Genomic DNA, 21,224 nt, shown 5'->3' with positions numbered 1-21,224 from the left:
AACACTTGCCCTGCATCTTGGTCTGACAAATCTGCTCTGAAAAATTGATATATGTTGCAGATTGCAGATTGCTTCCATTCCTATCTACGTTTTGATCGCTACTCGGAAAATGAGTGGCATTTTCTCGACCCGGCACGATTTTTAATCGGGCGTGGCCGATTTAAGGTTTACCCTTTGGTCGTCCTAGAGCGTAGTCTCCTGGCGCGGCCAAAAAGACGGGGATAGCTCGGGGTTGCTACAAAACCGCTACGGGTGACGCATACCGCAATGGTTTTCATTTTAGTTTTGACAGGAAATCGTTGCAGGCACACTTGGTCGACTTTTGGGTTAATGTGTAATCAGGTTGTGTTTTTTTGCTTCGGCGGAAGGACAGAGAAAAAAGCTTACGGTGCAAAGTACAGTATGGGGCCCAGTTCTCGGCCACTTTTGACGTAAACTTGTATTTCTTACCTCAGAAGAACCGCAGGAACTTGAAATTTCTCCCAGAGCTAGCTACATTATTCAGCTTTTTGGTGTAAAGCTATCGACCGGTCAAAAATTAATTTGCCCGAGCAATAATAAAAATAAAAGCTCCATTTGTGGGCCCAGTTCTCGGCCACCTTGGCCCAGTTCTCGGCCACTTTTGACGTAAACTTGTATTTCTTACCTCAGAAGAACCGCAGGAACTTGAAATTTCTCCCAGAGCTAGCTACATTATTCAGCTTTTTGGTGTAAAGCTATCGACCGGTCAAAAATTAATTTGCCCGAGCAATAATAAAAATAAAAGCTCCATTTGTGGGCCCAGTTCTCGGCCACCTTGGCCCAGTTCTCGGCCACTTTTGACGTAAACTTGTATTTCTTACCTCAGAAGAACCGCAGGAACTTGAAATTTCTCCCAGAGCTAGCTACATTATTCAGCTTTTTGGTGTAAAGCTATCGACCGGTCAAAAATTAATTTGCCCGAGCAATAATAAAAATAAAAGCTCCATTTGTGGGCCCAGTTCTCGGCCACCTTGGCCCAGCTCTCGGCCACTTTTGACGTAAACTTGTATTTCTTACCTCAGAAGAACCGCAGGAACTTGAAATTTCTCCCAGAGCTAGCTACATTATTCAGCTTTTTGGTGTAAAGCTATCGACCGGTCAAAAATTAATTTGCCCGAGCAATAATAAAAATAAAAGCTCCATTTGTGGGCCCAGTTCTCGGCCACCTTGGCCCAGTTCTCAGCCACTAAAAAGCTTGTGCGTAATTATCTGTAAAAAAATGCTCAATTAATTTTCACAGTCATAAAATCACTCTGTAAACCTATTTATACTATATCGATCCCAAATTATTTTTATGATGCTTTGTTTTACTTTAGAAAAGAAGGATTTTAACGCGCCTAGTTGCCTATGTGCAGGTTCTGGCAAAACCGCATTGTGTGACCCGTGCATTTAGATGGTTTATTTTGCAGTGAAAAGGTCTTGAAATATTTAGGTGTTGTAGAAATAATAGACAAGACAAGAGTCAGCTCAAAACTTAGAGATAAGATTGAACTTTATTTTTAAAACATTTATTTCTTTCATTCTGGCAGCAGCAGATGAAATTATATTAAAAACCAAGCGCTAAGCTGTGATAGCGAGCAGGGTGGCCGAGAACTGGCAAATACGCAAACGTCGCAAGAAAAAATTTCGAAGTAAATTAAGACCAAAAAATACAACGGTTCAACGAAAAGTTAACTAAAGCAGAAAGCTGAATTATTCTACGTTTCACATGCCAAAAATTAGCTCGTATGGTGGGGGCTTTTGGATAAAATACGAATTTAACTACATCCATGAATTTGGAGCCGTAAACAAACAACTACCTCCGCGTAAACTCGACGTGTGAGCTTTCTATATCGAATTGAACGATCAAACTCAAGATACTTAAAGCACATGAATCAGTCTATCGTTTGAAGGAAATACCTTTTCTTTTTGATTCAACTGGAGTGTGAAAAAACGCGTTAAACACAAAGTGGCCGAGAACTGGACCCGGCCGAGAACTGGGCCGATATATTCACCATTGTGAAATTGCACTTACTTTGACAAGTTAAAGTTATTTTTGTAAATGAAAAAGGTAACGTCATTGATGTCACGCAGTGTTTTTTTTAGCAAACTAGATGGTTTGCTGGTTTCTGACTATGAATGGGGGTGTGATCTTGCGGTATATTTTTTGAGCCTGACTCCGCCGTAAAACTTTTTTTTTATTTAGGAAGAACTGTGTCGATTTTCATTTCGAACAATTGGTCGTCAAGTCGTTTGTCACAAAGAGTAGAATGTTTGTACAGCATGTTTTGGAATTATTTTAGATTTGGTTAGTAAGACGCTTCTGAAGACCTGAGCAAAACATTGGGAATGTACAGTATTAATAGGAACTTGAATGGAATTTTTCACAAGTTGGATAAAGGTATCAACTGAAAAAAATGGAATTCAAAATGAGAACTTGGATTTTGTTGTAATTAAATTTTATCGCGGATTGGATGCATAATATCACGGCTTTGAAAGTCTTCAAATAATTAGAAAGGTTCCTTTCTTCCTTTTGATCTTATTGTTATTTTCATGTATTGATTATTCGAAAGTGGTTTTCGTTGATACGAAAAAAAAACGGGTTTTCACTGAATTGCTTGAAGTATTTTTAGACGTGATAATATTGGCTTAATCAAATTACATTGTGCACGAAATATTTGTTATTCTTTTGTCTTGAAACTTTGAGGAAATTGAAATTTTTGTTTGACAGTAGTGTATGAAAGGCATTTTATAGAACTGAATAAAAAATAAGAAACATTGATAAAGGTTATTTCAAAGATTTATTTTGCCTGATTTTGAAGGGTTTCAGGAGTTTTAAAGAGTGCTGGTAAACGGCTGTATGTTGTTTGTGATTACGGATCTTATTTAGTTTCGAACGCTCTAATTTTTGAAAGGTTAAAACAGGTTAAAACCGGGCGGTTTCATGAGTTTTTTGGGTAGAAAGGTACGGTGGTGGTCAAAAAAAAATGTTTAGAAAGGAATGACTGTAGTAGCACGTAAGTCGGAGGTTTGCGTGAGTCACGGGGTATAGTATGCGTGAGCTGGATTTCCGGCGTCATAACGGCATGTTTTGTTTACTGAAAGATACACTCGACGTTTAGTTAGCTTAGTCGGCTTGGGAAACTATTTTAAAAATGAATGTTGTAATAGTTAATTAATAGTAATCTAGAATTAACCCACTCTCGATTGGAGTCTGTTCTGGATTCGCGCTACCTTTTCGCCGCGAAGGAATTTTGTAAAATTTCGCTAGTGGAAAGAGGTACTGTAAGAACAGTATCAATAACTCAAAAGGAGGAACTTCTTTGTAGCTCTGAATTAAGACGTATGATAAAATTTTAGAATAAGAAACTTTCGATATATGGTTTTCATATTGTTTTTGTCAATTTCCTTTTGTGGCAGATTTTTTTTTGGAATCAGCTTTTCTTTCGTGTGATGACAGACACAGGACAGAACGAGAGGTGGATGAGAAAGATGCCGAAGATGAATAGGCACCGAAAAACGACAAGAACCGTCAAGGACTTATCTTTAGAGGGCGGGGAGTTTTGGTATACTGTATTTCGAGGACTGGACTGGACTAGTAAAACGCGGACTAGTAAAACGCGGACTTGTAAAACGCGGACTAGTATAACGCGGACTAGTAAAACGCGGACTTGTAAAAGGCGGACTAGTAAAAGGCGGACTAGTAAAACGCGGACTTGTAAAACGAGGACTAGTAAAACGCGGACTTGTAAAACGCGGACTTGTAAAACGAGGGCTTGTTAAGCACGGACTTGTAGAACGCGGACACTAAACGGAAACTAAACGGTTTAGCGAGCGAAACAATTTGTGTTTGAAGCTCTTGTGTGTTTCTTCGACGGCATATTTCTAGCTTTTTTGAGCACTCTATGGTCTGTTTTAGCGTGGAGATGTTTTTGCAGTATAGCACATGTTCGTTCTGCAAACCCCTACTAAAACAACGGGATTGATGCTATGAGTTGTGTGCATATGTTTCTTTCTTTCCACTACTTGACGTCTGTTGAGTGCAGTCGTTTGTATTGCTCGCACGAGGTAGAACGGGGCCCGTCCAGAAATCAACAGTCAATCGTAAATAAAGGTGACGGGCCTACACGACTCCTACGTTCGTGACATTGGAATAGTTGCCGTTAAATGTTTAAGTTCGGTCTTTCGACCTTATTTGCTTCTGACTTCTTTCTGAGGGTACTGTTTTAATTTGGGGGCAGTATGTGGTAAATAAAGGTGACGGGCCTACACGACTCCTACGTTCGTGACATTAGAACATTTGCCGTTATATGTTCAAATTCGGTCTTTCGACCTTATTTGCTTCTGACTTCTTTCTGAGGTTACTGTTTTTTTTGAGACATTATGTATTGAAGAGAGCCGTAAGATGATTGTGGCCAAGGAATTCGAAGTGTCTAGAGGCGTTTTACAAGTCCGCGTTTTACTAGTCCAGTCCAGTCTACAAGATAAAGACACATCAAGACCACCCCACTGTGAATTGCCATAGCACAGACAAAATTATAGTCAATATCTTATGTGTTTTTAAGAGAATTACATAAGAACGAAGGCATGTCTTGTCTTGCCTTACATTGACATGCAATAATTTGGAAATACTAAGCTCGTAACAGTTTAAGACAGAATCCATCAGGAATTTGAGTAACATTAATTTTAGTTACGCAAAAATTGAGCACCAGAATAATTTAAATCCTTGTGTTCTTTCATACCTTGTTAAAGGCTTGACATGTGATAACACCAACATAACACCAACAACAGTTCTTTATCAGTGGGGATTGAAGAAAAAAATGGAAACATCATCACACAGTTGACCCCCATGCAAAAACACTCCAGGATGTCACGGGACTGTTTGGTGTCCGTCTGCCAATTTCTAACTTCAAATTCCAATGTTAAATTCACATTAAATTTTCAATATTTCTTAGTTGTCTAAATTTTACTAATTCTTTTAAAAAAACTATCACCTGCCAAACATCCCCAAAAATTACTCAAAAAATTACAAAATACCGCAATACATAGATACATGGGATGAGTGAAGTTTCCTTGTATTCCTTGAAACACCAACAAGATATTTCCGTTTAAGGTGGCTGATAATGGGTTTCAGTATTTCCCAGTCCTTATACTTTGGTTCAGTACTAAAAGCCTTCATCAATTGCTATTACAGTAATGGTATGAAACAAATGTTCAATCATTCATCAACAAGTTGTGATCATTTTCTTGACAATAGTAGTTCCCCGGTAAACAGTTGTAGTACTGTCCCATCAAAGTGCAATGCCTGGAAAATACCGAAAAGCACACGACCGTCAGTTGAAACCGCACCTTACAGTATTACCAATACACTGCACTTTGCTAAGTCAAACTTTACATTGTCTAGTCGTCTACTTCAATCGTTTATTTGTATTGTGTGAGATACATTTATAAATTGAAACCATCATGTCATTAAGTAATAATGCAATCTCGACAACGTTCTAGATATTATATTATGCACACTAATACAGCTCATGCAAGCCCTGTGACTTACACAAACACAGTCGGACTGAGTGCTACTTAAGTAACTGCTTCGTGGTTTCTGCTGTACTGAACCCTGCCTTTCAAGGCAAAGCGCCCGATTTTAAGCTTCTCAAGCTTCTCAATGTTCTTGTTTTTTTAGTATCCGGCCGTAAGGACATCCATGTCCAATACTGTCCACTAGATTTGACACGAAAGTAGAACTTAATTACTATTCGTTGTTGATCGGAAACTTACATATCATTAGCGATTAGCTAGATACACTGCCTGTCGATTCCATCGATTCGTCGAACGGATAATGTTATTCACGACCCGTCAAGTGCAGTTGTTGATCGGAAAATCGCATCTCATTTAATAGTGACAATAGACCGCTCGAAGAAAGATTGTCGATTCGACCGATTCGCTCGATTCGCGCGAATGGATAATTTTATTCTCGATCCGACAAGAACAGTGTCGATTGGACAATAACAAAACCATGACCCATGAAAGAGGACGTAAATATATGTACACTCCTCGTTCTAAACACACCAAATGTAGTATAACGCCAAACATTGCATGATTATATCCGTAGTATACACTAACCACATTGCAAAAACGAGATTGTCTAATTGGCGTGCGTCGTGGGTCGTGGGTCGTGGGTCGTGGGTCGTGGGTCGTGCGTGTATAAGCCGAGTTACCAGCTATCTCTGGATTTTAAATTTACCGAAAAATGTGTGACGCTTAACAAGGCCGAAAATTTGAACTCACTCATTCAAAGACCTCGGATGGAGGTGTTACAATATACGTTGCATGAGACTACCGCTAGAACTTCCCCTCTCCTTCCCCTTTGAACGCCGGCCACGCAGTTAGCCACGCAGGCTACTAGTTCGCAGAAAAACTGAAAAATCTTAAACAAACAAGAACACCCTTAAAACGATTGCATCGACAAGGACAAGTTCCTTCAGTTTGGCTGATAAGCCGATCAGCTACTTCTATTTCTGCCATTTCATCTGTGTAAAATCGGAATTTTAATCAGGGACCAGTGTGTGGATCAGTGGCAAACTTGTGTCGAAATATTTCCACTGGGTTTCTTGTTTCTTGGTTTCGCAGGATATATGCACAAATAATATAAACATTTTTATTTTAAAATAATGGTCTAAAATATAACTTTAGTCAGTTCAACAAAATGAAACGTTCATTTCGCTACAGTGCTTGGCATTGCAAGTTTTGATTTCCCTTTAATCTCTTTAAACGCAACCTTCGATAGTGCATCTGCAGCCTCAAGCTTCAATTGATAACGTAAGGTCAAATCTCGACGCACCCTCACCGCATTCAAACGTATTTATAGGCAGCTTTTCTTCCTATTTCGGGGAATTTCGTTCATATCTGATGTGTTAGTATGAGCAAAAAATAGCTGCTGAGTGTAAATAAACATATTTCCACAATTTTAATTGTACAACATACAACAGTGTACAACAACTACCGCTCGCGAATCCTTGACACCTTTCGTTTGACATCTTTCACTCATTTTAACTTTGACCTAAATTAAAACACGTCACGATAACTTAGTCACGCGAGAGTCACGCTTTCCTGAACATTCCCATTTTCCCAGGTATAAGAGTGTTTTTACTTTTTAATGTTTTACATCTGAACCAAAGTGCTTTGAAAAAATGGCGCAGAGAAGTTCACATATCACCATTTTCAAACATTTTTTAATAAATCTCCAAAAAGCTCCGTAAATTGTCACGATACCGGTATTGTATGAAACTTTAAATTGTGAAAATCAAAACCTTATCTTTGAAGTACTTGTCTTGTTTTTGGCATATTTCTGTCGTTTGACCGCGGTCGACGACAAACCTGCAAGTTCGGATTCTGAAACAGCAACATCGATTTGGCCTTGTGAAACAAATCTCTAGTGCTTAAAACCGGCGTACAATTATTAAGTCATTTCAAGAATATAAATAATTCCTTTCGCTATAGTCCCAGACAGTGCAAGTTTTGATAATGCTTCCGCAAATGCTTTCAACAAACATGTACATTTCACCTATTTTTAACCAATCATACTTGAGCGTTCCCACGCCACTAATTGGATGACTGCTAAGTAGCGATCAACGGAAAAGAAACTCTTTTTTTTCAATTAGAGGAATAAAAAGTTGGCCATGCACAGGAAAAAAAAATTCCATTAAGTGTTCTGTAGAAATCCCTTAAAGTTAAAAAAAAAAGACTTGAGAAGTTGTAACTTTTTCACTTGAAATGACCAAGAAAAGCCACGAATCTTTAAAAATTATAAAATATATTGGCTAGCGTGACTTCCCTGATTAAATTGGAAAAACAAATAAATGAATAACATGATCATTTAATCGATATGGAATGAAGAACCACCAAGCTACCTACATGAAATCGTTCAATAAATTGGTTGTCACCAAAACGTTGCCGATCAGAAAATTCTCAGTCGGCAAACAGCCTGCACGCCAAGGTCAAGCAATACTTGCAATTTTCGGCCCACTTCCGTAAAACTGTCCGGCAGACATGAAGGGAAAAAAGCGAAACGGTGGGCCCGACATGAAAGAAAAACGGTATCCAAAAATAACAAATCGGTGAGAATGCTCCTTTGCATCGGGGGCGAACTTGCCTTGACCCAAAACGCACGACCGACCCACGACCCACGACCCACGACCCACGACCCACGACCCACGACCCACGACCCACGACCCACGACCCACGACCCACCCACCCACGCCATTTAGTCTGACCCTGCAAAAACACTCATCAAATATACTGGCCAAACGCCGTCATAATAAAAGCATGCCACGTGATCGTAATAGCAAATTCAAGAAACAGAACGAGTTCAGAACGCTTCCATTCTAGCGAATTTTCAAGTACCAGAAGCTTTCCGCTATAACAAAACTAACAGAACGCTTTGTTTCTAACAAATTCAATGCAAGTAACATAACCCTTTCTTTCTAACAAATTCAAGTAAAATAATGCTTTTTGCCAACAAATGCAAGAAACAGAACGCTTCCATTCTAGCGAGTTCAAATATCAGAAAGCTTTCAGCTTTAACACAAGAAATAGAACCGGGGCGGGGAGGGAGGGGATAGACACGAGGTCTGGAACCGAATAGCGATATTTTCACAACTTGCAACACGATCAATTCACGATTTTTTCAGCGGTTTTTGGACGATGATGCAGCAGGCCATCTTTTCATGTGAAATAGAAGTTATAGCAACCACGACATCGATGCCGTAGATTCAGAGATTGCAAAGGGGTCACTATCTTCTTTAAAAATGTAAATGCACTGTTTTTATCCCAAAATTTCGTCATCGTCCTATAGTTGTAAAAACAAAGAATTTTTAGTGTAAACGAATGTGCAAACGCTTTGTACAACGCGAATCATAGGGAGTTACACGTTTCAACCCTTATGGGTTTCGATTAGTACAATTGGACGGGTTTCGATTAGTACAATTGGACGAAAAATGCTAAAATTGCAGTCAGGAATAGGCATAACAAAATTATTAAAAGGTTTGTCACTGACTTCAAAGCAGCGCAGCGATCTTTTGTTGACGTTGTGTCCTCGTAGCACGCGCAAATACGTGAACCGTTAAATAATGCCGTTACGGCTTTTAAGACCTTTAAAAAAACCGATGAAGACCGAAGATTTTTGGGTCGAAACGTCTTGTTTTAGTTTTTTAACGTTGTTATACAACGTTAAGCTTTTGAAGTCAGTGACAAACCTTTTGATAACTTTGTTAGTAATTGGACCTCATGTCGTACAATTCAGAGAGCAATCGTGCTCGTAATTTCAAATCGTTCTCGCGCTGCGCGCTCGGCCGGTTTTGAAATTAATCGCGTGATTACTCCCTAAATTGTACTCCATTCAGTCCAATTACTATTACCATTGAAAGAAGACGTTTCATATTGAGAAATAAACGTACCAATAATGATTGAAATAAAATCGTTAATTTCCAAGGTTTTTTAATTTTCTGTTTTTGCTACTAAAACCCCTGCAAAGCTGGCAGTGTTCCAAATTTATGATGTCCTAATATTTAAGAATTATTCATCGAAGTGGAGGTGAGTAATACCTTGCTAATCACCTTAATCTCGAGATAACCAACCAGAGCGCGCGAAAAGTACTATTCACTTGCGTGGCATATACTGATATAAAACATGAAATGCAGCAAGCTGGTTACAGAAGTTGCTCATTGTGATAATAGCCCGATCCAACTATAGATAACATTTTTGCTTAACAATACAATCGCACAGGCTGCCAAGCGCGTTTATTTTGTGTTCCGCAAACGGTTCAAGTAATATAAAAAATTGCTTCGCCTTTTTCTTCGACGCCATGTAAACAGTGGAAGTTGTTTCTAGCAAACCACGACGACAACGAGAATGACAATACAATGTCGCTACTCAAACGTTTAATTAACAGTACCACCGGTCAACCCTCAGGGTGCCCTGCGGGCTCACGGCTGTTATGAGCACTCGGGGAAATGGTGGCGGCAAAATTATAAGGATTTTTATGAAACGGTATAAGAAAAACTGATATGGGAAGAAAATATAATAATCAGCCAGATAAGTTTACATCTCATATCATATGCTGTCGACGTGATGTTTCTTGACTGTTCTGAAGCATTTATACCATATTTTAGCCAATTTTCTCGAAGCCACAGTAGTCGTTTACGAGTAATTATTAAGTTCGCGTTTCCGGTGATAATCTAGTTGTTCCGCCAAAGGGATTGGTTCATATTTAGAAAGAAGGAGATCGCTACACTCAAATTAATGAAAGACGGATTGGTCGCCGTATTAACTTACAAGAAAACGACAGTTCATTTCTCTTGAGGACAAAGCTGCATAGAAAAAAGAGACCATATTTGTATATTTGTATGCGGGCGTCTTAAATACGCGTAAAATTCTGCGCAGTAAGGGTAGGAGACACAATGCAATACTAAGGAATCGACCATAGAAGAGACAGCTTAATTGTTGATTGGCATTAGCCCTGAGCTTTCTTTTAAGTAAATTAGGTAACTGAAATTTAAAGAGAACAAAATAAACACTATCACACTGATATATGTTGTTTATTTGTCTTTTTTTACTATTTCCCATTTAACATAATAATAAGATTTGTTAGTTACAATTTTTACTTCTAAGCTTAATTTTCGAATTTTGTCTGCCGGTGACGATTGTTCTCTTGCTCCTCAACTGCAACCTATCAAAATAATAAAAATAAAGACAAACTTTTAATTTTAACCCTTAAAATCGATGTTCTTAATGTTTTAAATTGCTGATTGTTCCACTTTTCTCTCTGAAAATTTGCTGGTACAGCAAAAAAATGTCACCTATTTTAAATGAGTTGTAAATCTAGTATTTAGCGCTAGTATTTAATCCGATTATGAATTGTAGTTTTTGTTGGAGACTTAAGAACGAGTTTGCCAGAGGACCAGGCAGGGGTGATACATGCTATCTCTCCGATTTGGATGAAACTTTGCCAGATTGAAGGGCTCACCCAATACCTCTGAAAGACAAAGTGGGTCGGCTTTGCGATTTTTCCCTTGGGAGTTAGACCACCCCCCTGGTTTTTGACCCCAAATCCCCAAAATTCCACTAAAATAAGCAACAAATGTAGACACCGCTCCTGGCTACAGAATACAATGAAATTTATTGTTCTTCCACACACATAAAGACTAGCCCATTGTTAGTTTACACTGCAAGTTTCATGTCATTTGGACTGACAGGTGCCAATCAAGAATTGCCAACTTCTACCCATGTCACGCAACATTTATCAGTTATGCAAATTAGCTCAAATTCTGATCCAAATATCGTCAAAGTCCAACTTCCTTTTTCCAAACAGTTTTTACCATGTTACAGGCTTAGCTTTGTTCTATTAAAATCACAAATAAAATTTTTGGCATCTGTTAAATTTTGGCGACAACAGCTGTTAAAATAACATGACCAGAGACTGGTTCTAACAAAGAGGCAAGGACCAAATTCAAGAAAATAAAGCACTATAGATCAGTTCAATGAACACAATTTCTAGGTAATTGCGATTAACAGTGTCTGTAAACACAATTTATAGCAGTTAACTCTAGTGGAAGGCAATATTCAGTGCAATATCCCTTTCAGTTATAATAAATATCTCCTAAATTCTGTTCTTATATATTGATAGTAAGGAACGGTCATGATGTTTTTTTTGTTCCAAGGCATCGAGGTGCAAGATATGAGTTTTTCAGTACATTATGTGGTTTGAAAGCTCTTGAATATCCATAAAAAGATAACAATCTTCACACTTGACCTTGTTACTGACCTTCAATTAGTTATCGTCGACACTGCCTTTTCACACTGCCTATGAACACTTCAATCTGTGCCCGCCGTAAGCAGCCCTGAAATCGACCTGAAATTGTTATTTGTCTTGACCGATTTAGTCTCGAGCTCACTCTTTTGTTTATCTGTTTACTGAGGATCCGAGGAAACTTTGGATTATTCTTTGTTGCATTTGATATAACTTATGTAAACATAGTTTCGAAAGCGAACTGAATGTGTGGGAAATCGCGCCCAAGACCATGGTCAGCGGTAGAGAAAAATAGCAAGTTATATTTGAAATACATCATTTTTTCCCTTTGGCTAAAAAGTGAATGATTTTTTCACTTAATATTCAGACCCTATGAGTGTCTTGCAATTCTGTGTCCAGCAATAAGAAAACCACTTTAAAAAACACATTGTTGATTGTTACCAGAATTGCGTGACACTTACATGATCAAAGTCGCGTGATGTTGCCGGAATGCCGGAAATCCGGATAAGAAAGCCCGGAATCCTAAAACCTGGAATGACCTTTTCTGTGTACGCCTTTTTCAAGATAGATACAAGGAAATAAGTATTTTTTTTTTTTGGGGGGGGGGGGGAATTTGAAGTTTGTTACGAGTTTCCAATAACGTTGCGGAAAAAAAAAACTTATTTCCACGTATTTATCTTGAAAAAGGCGTACACAAAAAAGGTCATTCCAGGTTTTAGGATTCCGGGCCTTCCTATCCGGATTTCCGGCATTCTAGGTTTTAGGACAACCCTGCCCAGCACGGGTTTTATTTAAAAATCCTTACTTACAGAGTTGGGGATCTATGCATCTCAAAGTTGAACATGGCTTTTCTTTCTTGTTCGTTTTTGAATAATTCTCAGAACAAATGTGACATATCCGTTCGTTATCCGTGGGTGAAGGAATTGTTTCCCTTGACCTCTTGTCAAAAAGATATAAGAAAGCATCTGAGAGCAGTGAAAGTCTCAAAGACTGGTATCCCTCAGAGAAGGATTTGATTCTCGCTCGCGCTGGACATTTCAATGAAGATTGCGCTAATATGACGATCTGTCAGAGGCACGGAGCTGAGCTGGGTGTGCTTTGGAGACCAAGCAGGAAATATGAGCATCCTCTTCATGGAAATCGCAAGGGCAAGCCGGAGAGAGGAGCAAATCTAGAAATGAGCAGACAGATTATGGAAAATTGGAGAGTGCTTATTCCATTTGGAGCAGGTTAATTAGGAAGATATTGTCTACGCTCGTTCTGTGCTGCTGTTTAAAAATGAGATAACCTTTATATCTCGGTCTTTGCTTAAGCTATTGTAATACAGAATAATTCAAAAAAGTGCAAATTATGGCCAGCGACTAATCTAATTCTTAGTTTTCTTGTATGTTTGTATGTGTCTGTACCGAAACAAGGTCAAACATCAGACTGGTCTGGTGGTTCAGTCAAGCCACTTTTGAGAGTCGGTCTGCGGGTACATTCGTATTTACCTCGCGGTTCAGGGTTCATAAAATAAGGCCTTTCTCGGTATTTAATATTTGAAAGGGTTTTGCGGTCTAGGAAGAACAAAGTACATAGCGGTTTGCGGGATGTACGACCTCCTATAATAAATCCCCGACAATAGCCCCTTGCTCAAATACACCAACACTGCGAGTTCTAGTCCTAGTCTAGTTTACGGACGAAAAACGTAATGTTGACATAGGCATTGACATTTTCTGTTACGTTTTTCGGGGAGAGGGCAGGGAGGTGGATGATAATATTACGGTGTGATTATTAACAAAATAACGTAAAATTTTTTGAAATAACTGTTTCCAGGAATATGTAAACTGTGTAGAACTGATCACCTTGCTTACTGTGCGAGTCTCGACTCTGGATGAAGTTTTGTGCATAAAGCAATCTGAAGAGTTACCTATTGTCCCAATACCAATATCCGGAATCCTATCTCCAGAACCACAAGCATCAACCAAAATTTGACTGTCTGTCGAGGAAGAGCCACCAGCTGCCGAAGGTGCACTGAAGGGTGTATTTCTAATGCCCTGAGGAGGGATGCACAGGCATACCAGTGTTTTATGAGTTTTCAGAAGCACCTGGACGTAGGAAAGCACCTTGTAAGGCTTGAGAAGAAAACGACCTATGACACCATACAAAAATGGGCCGAAATTATAATAAACTTGCCAAGAGGTCTTTGAAAGCTACCTAAACAATTGAGCAAGGTCAAGCTCCCAAACAGCCGTTACCATGAGTTCCACCTGTCCAGTCCCAAAGGGATGGGTGCTAAAGATATCCAAAAAAAGGATTTGCTTTTCAGAGAAGGTCAAGACTCATCTGAAAAGGAACTTCTTAGAAGGCAAAGACTGCGGTGGATGTCTGCAGTAAACTAAGAACTTTGCGCGATGAGAGTGGAGAGAAAGTATTCAACAAAGAAGATTGGCTGAATGCTGAGCAAATAGCCCGGTACTTCAGTAGACTTTCTGTCTTGCACAGAACTGGCCAACTAGCCATAGACCAGGCTGATCCGAGTTCAACTGAAGAAGAGGAGGAAGACTTTGTTGCCGAGGCAGAGGAGATAGTAACAAGGCTTCGAGTTCGAAGTCAGCTGGAGCTGTAATTTTATTATTGTAAGACACTGAATGCTTAATTAGTTGTAAATTCCAGCTGTTTACCGTCTGTAGCATGGTTGCGTTTCGAGGCGCAGGCTAAAGATGCCAGAATGAAGTTTACATGGAGTTTACAAAAAAATCGCGGAACCCCTCACCCCCGGAAAAGGGGAGGGGGTACTCCCATGCGTCGACTGTCATTAAAGAACCTCTCTGGTACACACGTAACTGACGTAAGGATGTTCACAGCTACTCTATTTTAAATGCAAAAGAATTCCACAGTGACGCAACAAGCAAGTTTTCTTTGACACATTGAATGATTAATAAAAAACAGGGGGCTGTGAAGAGTCTACGCACAGATGTGCTTTATGGATGCGAGTAACCCGCCCTACTCCCGGGCGGGAGATGGCTGAACACAGTTTTTGCGCGCGCTCTCGATTTGAGTCCGTGTGCGCGCGCTCAAGGCTTTTAGACAAACAAAATTTAAATGCTGCGCGTGCGCAGTTGATCAAAAACCTGCGACCGCGTGTTTTATTGTCTTTCCAGAAAGGCAAGATTTCTAACGAACCCGACATTGGAATTTTAAGAAATTTTGCAAGGCTGTACTTTAGATAGCAAGAAAACTGTTGATAGCCAAAAATCGGAAATTTAAGAAAGGAATTTTAAAACATTTTAGGACATTACGATAAAACGTAAAGCTGCGAAAAATAAAAATTCCCTCTGTCGAAACTTTACTACTTCAGTGTTAAAATCTCAGAATTTTTCCGAGTTTGTTATACACAAAAGATGAAAAAAATCCAATGACTGAATTTTCTCAAACCGAGCCGAATTCAACTTTTTTGATCGATTTTTAATTAGCTGGGTGACCATGGTAATGCAACATGGTCTTACGCAACACGCAAAAATTTCAAATGCAGTAGCTGATCTTGTAAACTGCCAAATTTGAATTCGTCAGCTGCAACGGTTTGGGCGTGAGAGCAATATATAAGTTACCCACTCCAATGATCGAAAAACTGTGTTCAGCCACCTTTAAGATGTTCACGCTAATTGTTTATGCGCATCCTTACTGCGCATGTAATTTATGTCGCAACAGCACTCCACGTCATGCTAGTTTCCTCTCTTAAACAGTCGGTGACCCCCATTTTTTTTCGGAATATATAACCTTTTGGGATAAATCTCTATCAATTGACAAAAAATGAGCCAAATTTGATCGAATCAGTCACATTTTGCTGTTTTAAACGTTTGAAAATCCAGTTGTTTAAGACAAGGTTTACTCAAAAGGACTTTAAAAGTGAAATATATTTGTTCAATAGACCCACTCAAATAAATTCGGACAAAGGAATTTGGCCTGCATCATTCATCTAAAATAATTTGTTGCCAGAAGCCGCAGAGGTCAAATCGAGTGACGAAGTCAAATTTATCCAAATAAGCGCTTTCTTTCAGATATCGTATCTCATTAACGAATTCGGTGACCACCATTTTTTTTACATTTCTGACATCAGTAACTTGTAAACTAGCAGTGGTGAAAGTTTAAAAAAAAAGCAATGTTGGAAGATTTTTGCGCGAACGTCCTTAAGGTAAAGTGTTAGTCAACCCGTGGATGGAATGACAACTTAGAGACTCTATATCTCAAAGATGTGCCAAGACAACTTTGAGTGAATTACATCTATAAAGTAACTAATAGAAATACCTTTCTACCACCCCCACCCCCAAACCCCTGTAAGAGGTTTCCTGGAATGAGTAAAAGAAGCTTCGAATCCGCTTCCATTATTTCCAGGTATTTTCACTCAAACTTTGAGCCTGCTTGCAATCTAATTTATTACATGAAAATTCAAAGAAAAAAATCAGGGCCCCACCATTTGTCTTCTAAGCTGGCATAGCTTGCTCCAAAGCTGCATTTATAGGCTAATTCATGGTCGTACGTTGACTGAAATGAAGTGCCAGAAGTCTTGCAAAAGGTGAAAGCAAATTATATATTTCATCACAGTTAGGTCATTGAACACAGTCCATTTCTTATCATTGGGTCTCATTTCCTGCAGTTGCAGTTACCGCTGATCATGCTTCCGGGCTCATGCTTCGTCACGCGCTCATGAACAACCTGACGAACAATTTACCATGTTTGCCTCTATGCACGATGCGCCGAAGCCATTAATTTAAAGTTTGTTTTAACCCACAGTGGAATTAGAAAAACGAAAGCTCGAGACTAAAACGGTCAAGACAACTAACAATTTCAGGTCGATTTCAGGCTTCTTACGGCGGGACAGATTGAAATGTTCATACGTAATGAGAAAAGGCAGTGTTGACGATAATTAATAATTTGAAGGTCAGTTACAAGGTCAAGTGTGAAGATTGTTATCTTTTTATGGATATTCAAGAGCTTTCAAACCACATAATGTACTGGAAAACTCATATCTTGCACCTCGATGCCTTGGAACAAAAAAAACATCATGACCGTTCCTTACTCTCAATAAATAAGAACAGAATTTAGGAGATATTTATTATAACTGAAAGGGATATTGCACTGAATATTGCCTTCCACTAGAGTTAACTGCTATAAATTGTGTTTACAGACACTGTTAATCGCAATTACCTAGAAATTGTGTTCATTGAACTGATCTATAGTGCTTTGTTTTCTTGAATTTGGTCCTTGCCTCTTTGTTAGAACCAGTCTCTGGTCACGTTATTTTAACAGCTGTTGTCGCCAAAATTTAACAGATGCCAAAAATTTTATTTGTGATTTTAATAGAACAAAGCTAAGCCTGTAACATGGTAAAAACTGTTTGGAAAAAGGAAGTTGGACTTTGACGATATTTGGATCAGAATTTGAGCTAATTTGCATAACTGATAAATGTTGCGTGACATGGGTAGAAGTTGGCAATTCTTGATTGGCACCTGTCAGTCCAAATGACATGAAACTTGCAGTGTAAACTAACAATGGGCTAGTCTTTATGTGTGTGGAAGAACAATAAATTTCATTGTATTCTGTAGCCAGGAGCGGTGTCTACATTTGTTGCTTATTTTAGAGGAATTTTGGGGATTTGGGTCAAAAAACAAGGGGGTGGTCTAACTCCCAAGGGAAAAATCGCAAAGCCGACCCACTTTGTCTTTCAGAGGTATTGGGTGAGCCCTTCAATCTGGCAAAGTTTCATCCAAATCGGAGAGATAGCATGTATCACCCCTGCCTGGTCCTCTGGCAAACTCGTTCTTAAATCTATTATCGCTGCAATCAGTCCTTTTGCTGCCACAGAAAACTGTTAGGTGTCCACAGACTTTTTTATGAGGCAAGCATTTATGACAAAACAGATTTTCATGAAACCTAAATCGTACAAACAAGAAAAAAATACACAAAAACGGGACGTATCAAAGTCGGAACAAATTAAAAGGAAGGAAGGACCCGTATAAAAATATCGAAGTTTTTCACGTAAACTTGTTTCAGATGAATTGCTATCTTCAAGAAATGTTGATTACGAAAATGAAGCAATTTGATCCAAGCTGTTAAAGACAGTCTTACCTCTTAGCACTGCTTACAACTAAGCTTGCAGTTAGGCTTCATCCAAAGAGGATTTGTGGTGCATTTACCCAGTGTCGCCCATGCGGGACAAGAGCTGTGGAAATCTTCACACGCAGATGCTGTTGGACCAATCAAAACAAGGGTCAATACCGATTCCTGGTCTCACATTAAATAAATTTCGAATTACCCGATGCGAAAAGCATGCAAGGGAAAACCCTGAACGATGTTAAATCAATAAACTTGCGAAATTATCTATTAAGTGATAGTTTTTTAAACGTTTTGGAGAAGATTTGTCCGATTCTGATTGTTTCAGGATTTGAAGATAACGTGGCATTCATAAGCTAGCTTGTGTGTCGATAATCCTTCTGTTGCTTTAATTCACTCCTTGTCGACTATTCGCACATGGAAAACTTGGGCTGTTAGTCTAACTAACTATAAAAAAACAGGTTTTTTCGCCACTTTCTATCCATAAAAATGGCAGTTCTCTTTTAGAGTATAAAGGGCGTTTCCCCTACTCGCACAGTTAAAATTGATGCACTTACAACAAACCATGCAGCTTTTTTGACAGTTCACTCTCATCCAACCTGGATTCTTTTCACATTCGCCATTTTGAGCCCAAAGAGGGCATTGAACCTCGCAATCCCCACAACCTGATAAAGCATTCAGACAGACGTGTTAGTTAACATCATCTAATACCTCGATCCTGAACATTTCCTAAAAGCTCTCAATGACAGCCCGATGGGGTCCTAGGTTTACCGGTAAAAGGTTGCTTTTATTTTAGTGCACAGCTATAAAATTATATATTCCTCAGGTTGGATATCAGTATTCGATATATCAAACTTTGAAAGAGCGAGTACCTTATTAGCCGTATGTTTATACAAGTGGGTTATGTACTGCATTGTACTAATTACATACCTTGAATTTCACGATTTATTCTACGTCTTTTATATAAATATCTCACCCGATTTTTTCCACACTTAAGCCACTGTTTTCTGTCATCAAACGTAACAGTTCAAAACAACGAATAAGGCTTTCACTACATTTGCTTGACTTTTTCATAAGAGTCTTAATGGGGTGGTGGCTTTTAAGGCAAACGATTAAAATTTTGGCTTTTTTTACTGCTTACGGTTATTTTTATTCCCTTTATTGGCTGTTTTATGGCTTACGGCTAACCCAATTCATTTAATTTTCCTCACGATATTTAATTAGATAAATAATTAAACATGCCTAAGACAGTATATGACTTACCTATTTCACAATTCTCTCCGCTGAAACCCTCGCAGCACTGGCAGGAATAACCATACCCTTCCGCTTGAGTTTTGGCGCGACATACGCCTCCATTACATGGGTTTCCAAAACATGGATCACTATCGTTTTCTAGCCCGACTGATCGACCTACAAAAGTGAGCAATTTAAAATAGTTCTCTTAGCGTTTTCAGCAAGGTAGACAGAGAAACGACACTATTAAACATCTTAGGAGCAAGCACTGAAGCCATGTTACACAGTCAAAACCTTTGTCTTAAATGAATTTATTTTATAAGAAGTGATCCCGCATCTGCCGTTTCATAATTTTACTCATGACATACCTGACTGTAGGAAACACGTTTTCATTCTTTTTGTTTTGTTCTGGGCAGTTTCGCGCTTGTGTTATATTATTCAGCTAAGTGCCATCTTCGTCATTGGTTCAATAAACCGTTTCTCGATGGCAATGACAAAGTAAACGGAAAAGAAAATCAGTTAAAAGACGAAGAGTAGTCCCTCAATGTGGTGGATTGAAACTCTCCCAACAAAACAAAAAGAGCCATCACTTCTTTCTTACCTTTCGTTGAGGCCAAAAATTGTCCAAAAGCAACGAGAATGATGAATATCTTAACACCACACATGTTACTCGGTGTAAACTAGGTAACAGTGTTCTCAATTTGTGCGTATTCGATCAAAGTTAACGTAATGTTTTCCTTTCTTCGCAAACTGTTTCCTTAGTGCGATGAGTCTTAACCAGATGTACCCTTTTAATATATTACTGTGAATGTGCGTCATTTTAACTTAATTAAAATTTAATGTCATTATTTTTTAATTATGGCCTATTTGTAATTTGTGAAAATAAATGACAACCTTGGTATTAAATATTTATAAATATATTCAATTGCATGCAGTGATGATTCAAACTCAAGCTGTAAAGCTGCCCACATTTTAAATGTCGTTACTTCTCTGTTTCTAATCTACTCGGTTTGTGCCTATTGACCGTAATATTATCGTAAACGTAAATTAGGTACTGCAGCATGTTAGAGGACGCACAAGCAACTTCCTCAAAATAGTTCGTGATCGTGAATAACACACACACCTACTTAATGCTTTTCTTAAATTAATTTCTGTCAGGCTATCTGTAACTTTCGGTGTTTTTAATTATTGAGTAAACACAGATGTTGAATTTTTTCCCATTCTGAATATAAAGACCATAAATTAAAAGGAAAACAAGCTTGTTATACTAGCTCAATTTTTTCAGCGAATTAACAATTACATTTATATTCGTCTGTTCGCATCTTTATCCTAATATCGTATTTGATATATATCTTTATGTATTTCGTAAGAAAAATGTTCGTCGTGTAAAAAAATAACTATTTATGCTTTTCAAATTGACAGCTTTTAGACCTTTTAAAAACTCAGTTTTTCTTTCTTTTTAGCTATACCCATGGATCTCAATAGACCGCATAGAATCACAAACGTTTTGAAAGTACACTATCTCAGAACACGTTTTATGGGCTCAAATCCATCTAAATAGGTTAACCGTTAATCAAAAAACATTTTTCGTATAGAAGTCGTCTGTTTTGAATTCTTTTTTCTGTCTTAAGTGCTCGGTTTGTATCGATTGACCGTTATACTGTTGTAAACGTTAGTTAGTACCATAACATGTAAGAGGACAATACAATCGACTTCTTTCATTTTACAGTTCTACAAGAGATTTCGTGATCACGAATAGTAAACACCTTCTCTACTCGTTTCTTGAGTTAATTCCTGCCTAGCTACCTGTCACGTTCGGCGTATTAATTACTGAGTAAACACAGGTGTTGGATTATTTTATCGTTTGGAGATAAAGACCGTAAATTACAAAGATAACAAGCTTAATAACAAGTCCGGTTCATTCACCGAATTTACAATGTGGTTTTCTTTTGCATCTATGATGCTTTAAACAATGACGAAGCCAGCTTTACCTTTCTCAGATATTTTTTTCATATTTCTTTTAGTATTTATAAATTCGTCTGTTCGCACCTTTACCCTTATATTTTATTTCTCGCATACCTTTTTAATATTTTGT

At 38.4% G+C, this 21,224-nt stretch overlaps 1 protein-coding gene across 2 annotated transcripts in view; it reads right to left on the bottom strand.

Annotated features, from left to right (window-relative positions):
• The window catches only part of LOC144665801 (uncharacterized), a 36,796-nt gene extending 16,890 nt beyond the window's left edge, over positions 1 to 19,906 (bottom strand). The window contains exons 1-5 of one of the 2 annotated variants that reach the window (XM_078527100.1): positions 19,731 to 19,906; positions 19,160 to 19,306; positions 18,454 to 18,561; positions 17,912 to 18,030; positions 10,579 to 10,723 (exon numbers count right to left, since the gene is read on the bottom strand). In XM_078527100.1, coding sequence (XP_078383226.1) covers positions 17,915 to 18,030; positions 18,454 to 18,561; positions 19,160 to 19,306; positions 19,731 to 19,794 — 435 coding nt within the window. In that variant the 5' untranslated portion in view covers positions 19,795 to 19,906 and the 3' untranslated portion in view covers positions 10,579 to 10,723; positions 17,912 to 17,914. Of the gene's footprint in view, positions 1 to 10,578; positions 10,724 to 17,911; positions 18,031 to 18,453; positions 18,562 to 19,159; positions 19,307 to 19,730 lie in introns of those variants that run through there. The other variant, XM_078527099.1, reaches the window with a different exon arrangement.
• Positions 19,907 to 21,224: the final 1,318 nt, after the last annotated feature.

Source organism: Oculina patagonica, chromosome 9, assembly GCF_052425735.1.
Source record: "Oculina patagonica isolate OP01 chromosome 9, crgOcupat, whole genome shotgun sequence".
NCBI classification, from domain to species: domain Eukaryota; kingdom Metazoa; phylum Cnidaria; class Anthozoa; order Scleractinia; family Oculinidae; genus Oculina; species Oculina patagonica.
Note: the sequence above shows the minus strand (reverse complement) of the source record. Positions and strands in the feature narration are given on the sequence as shown.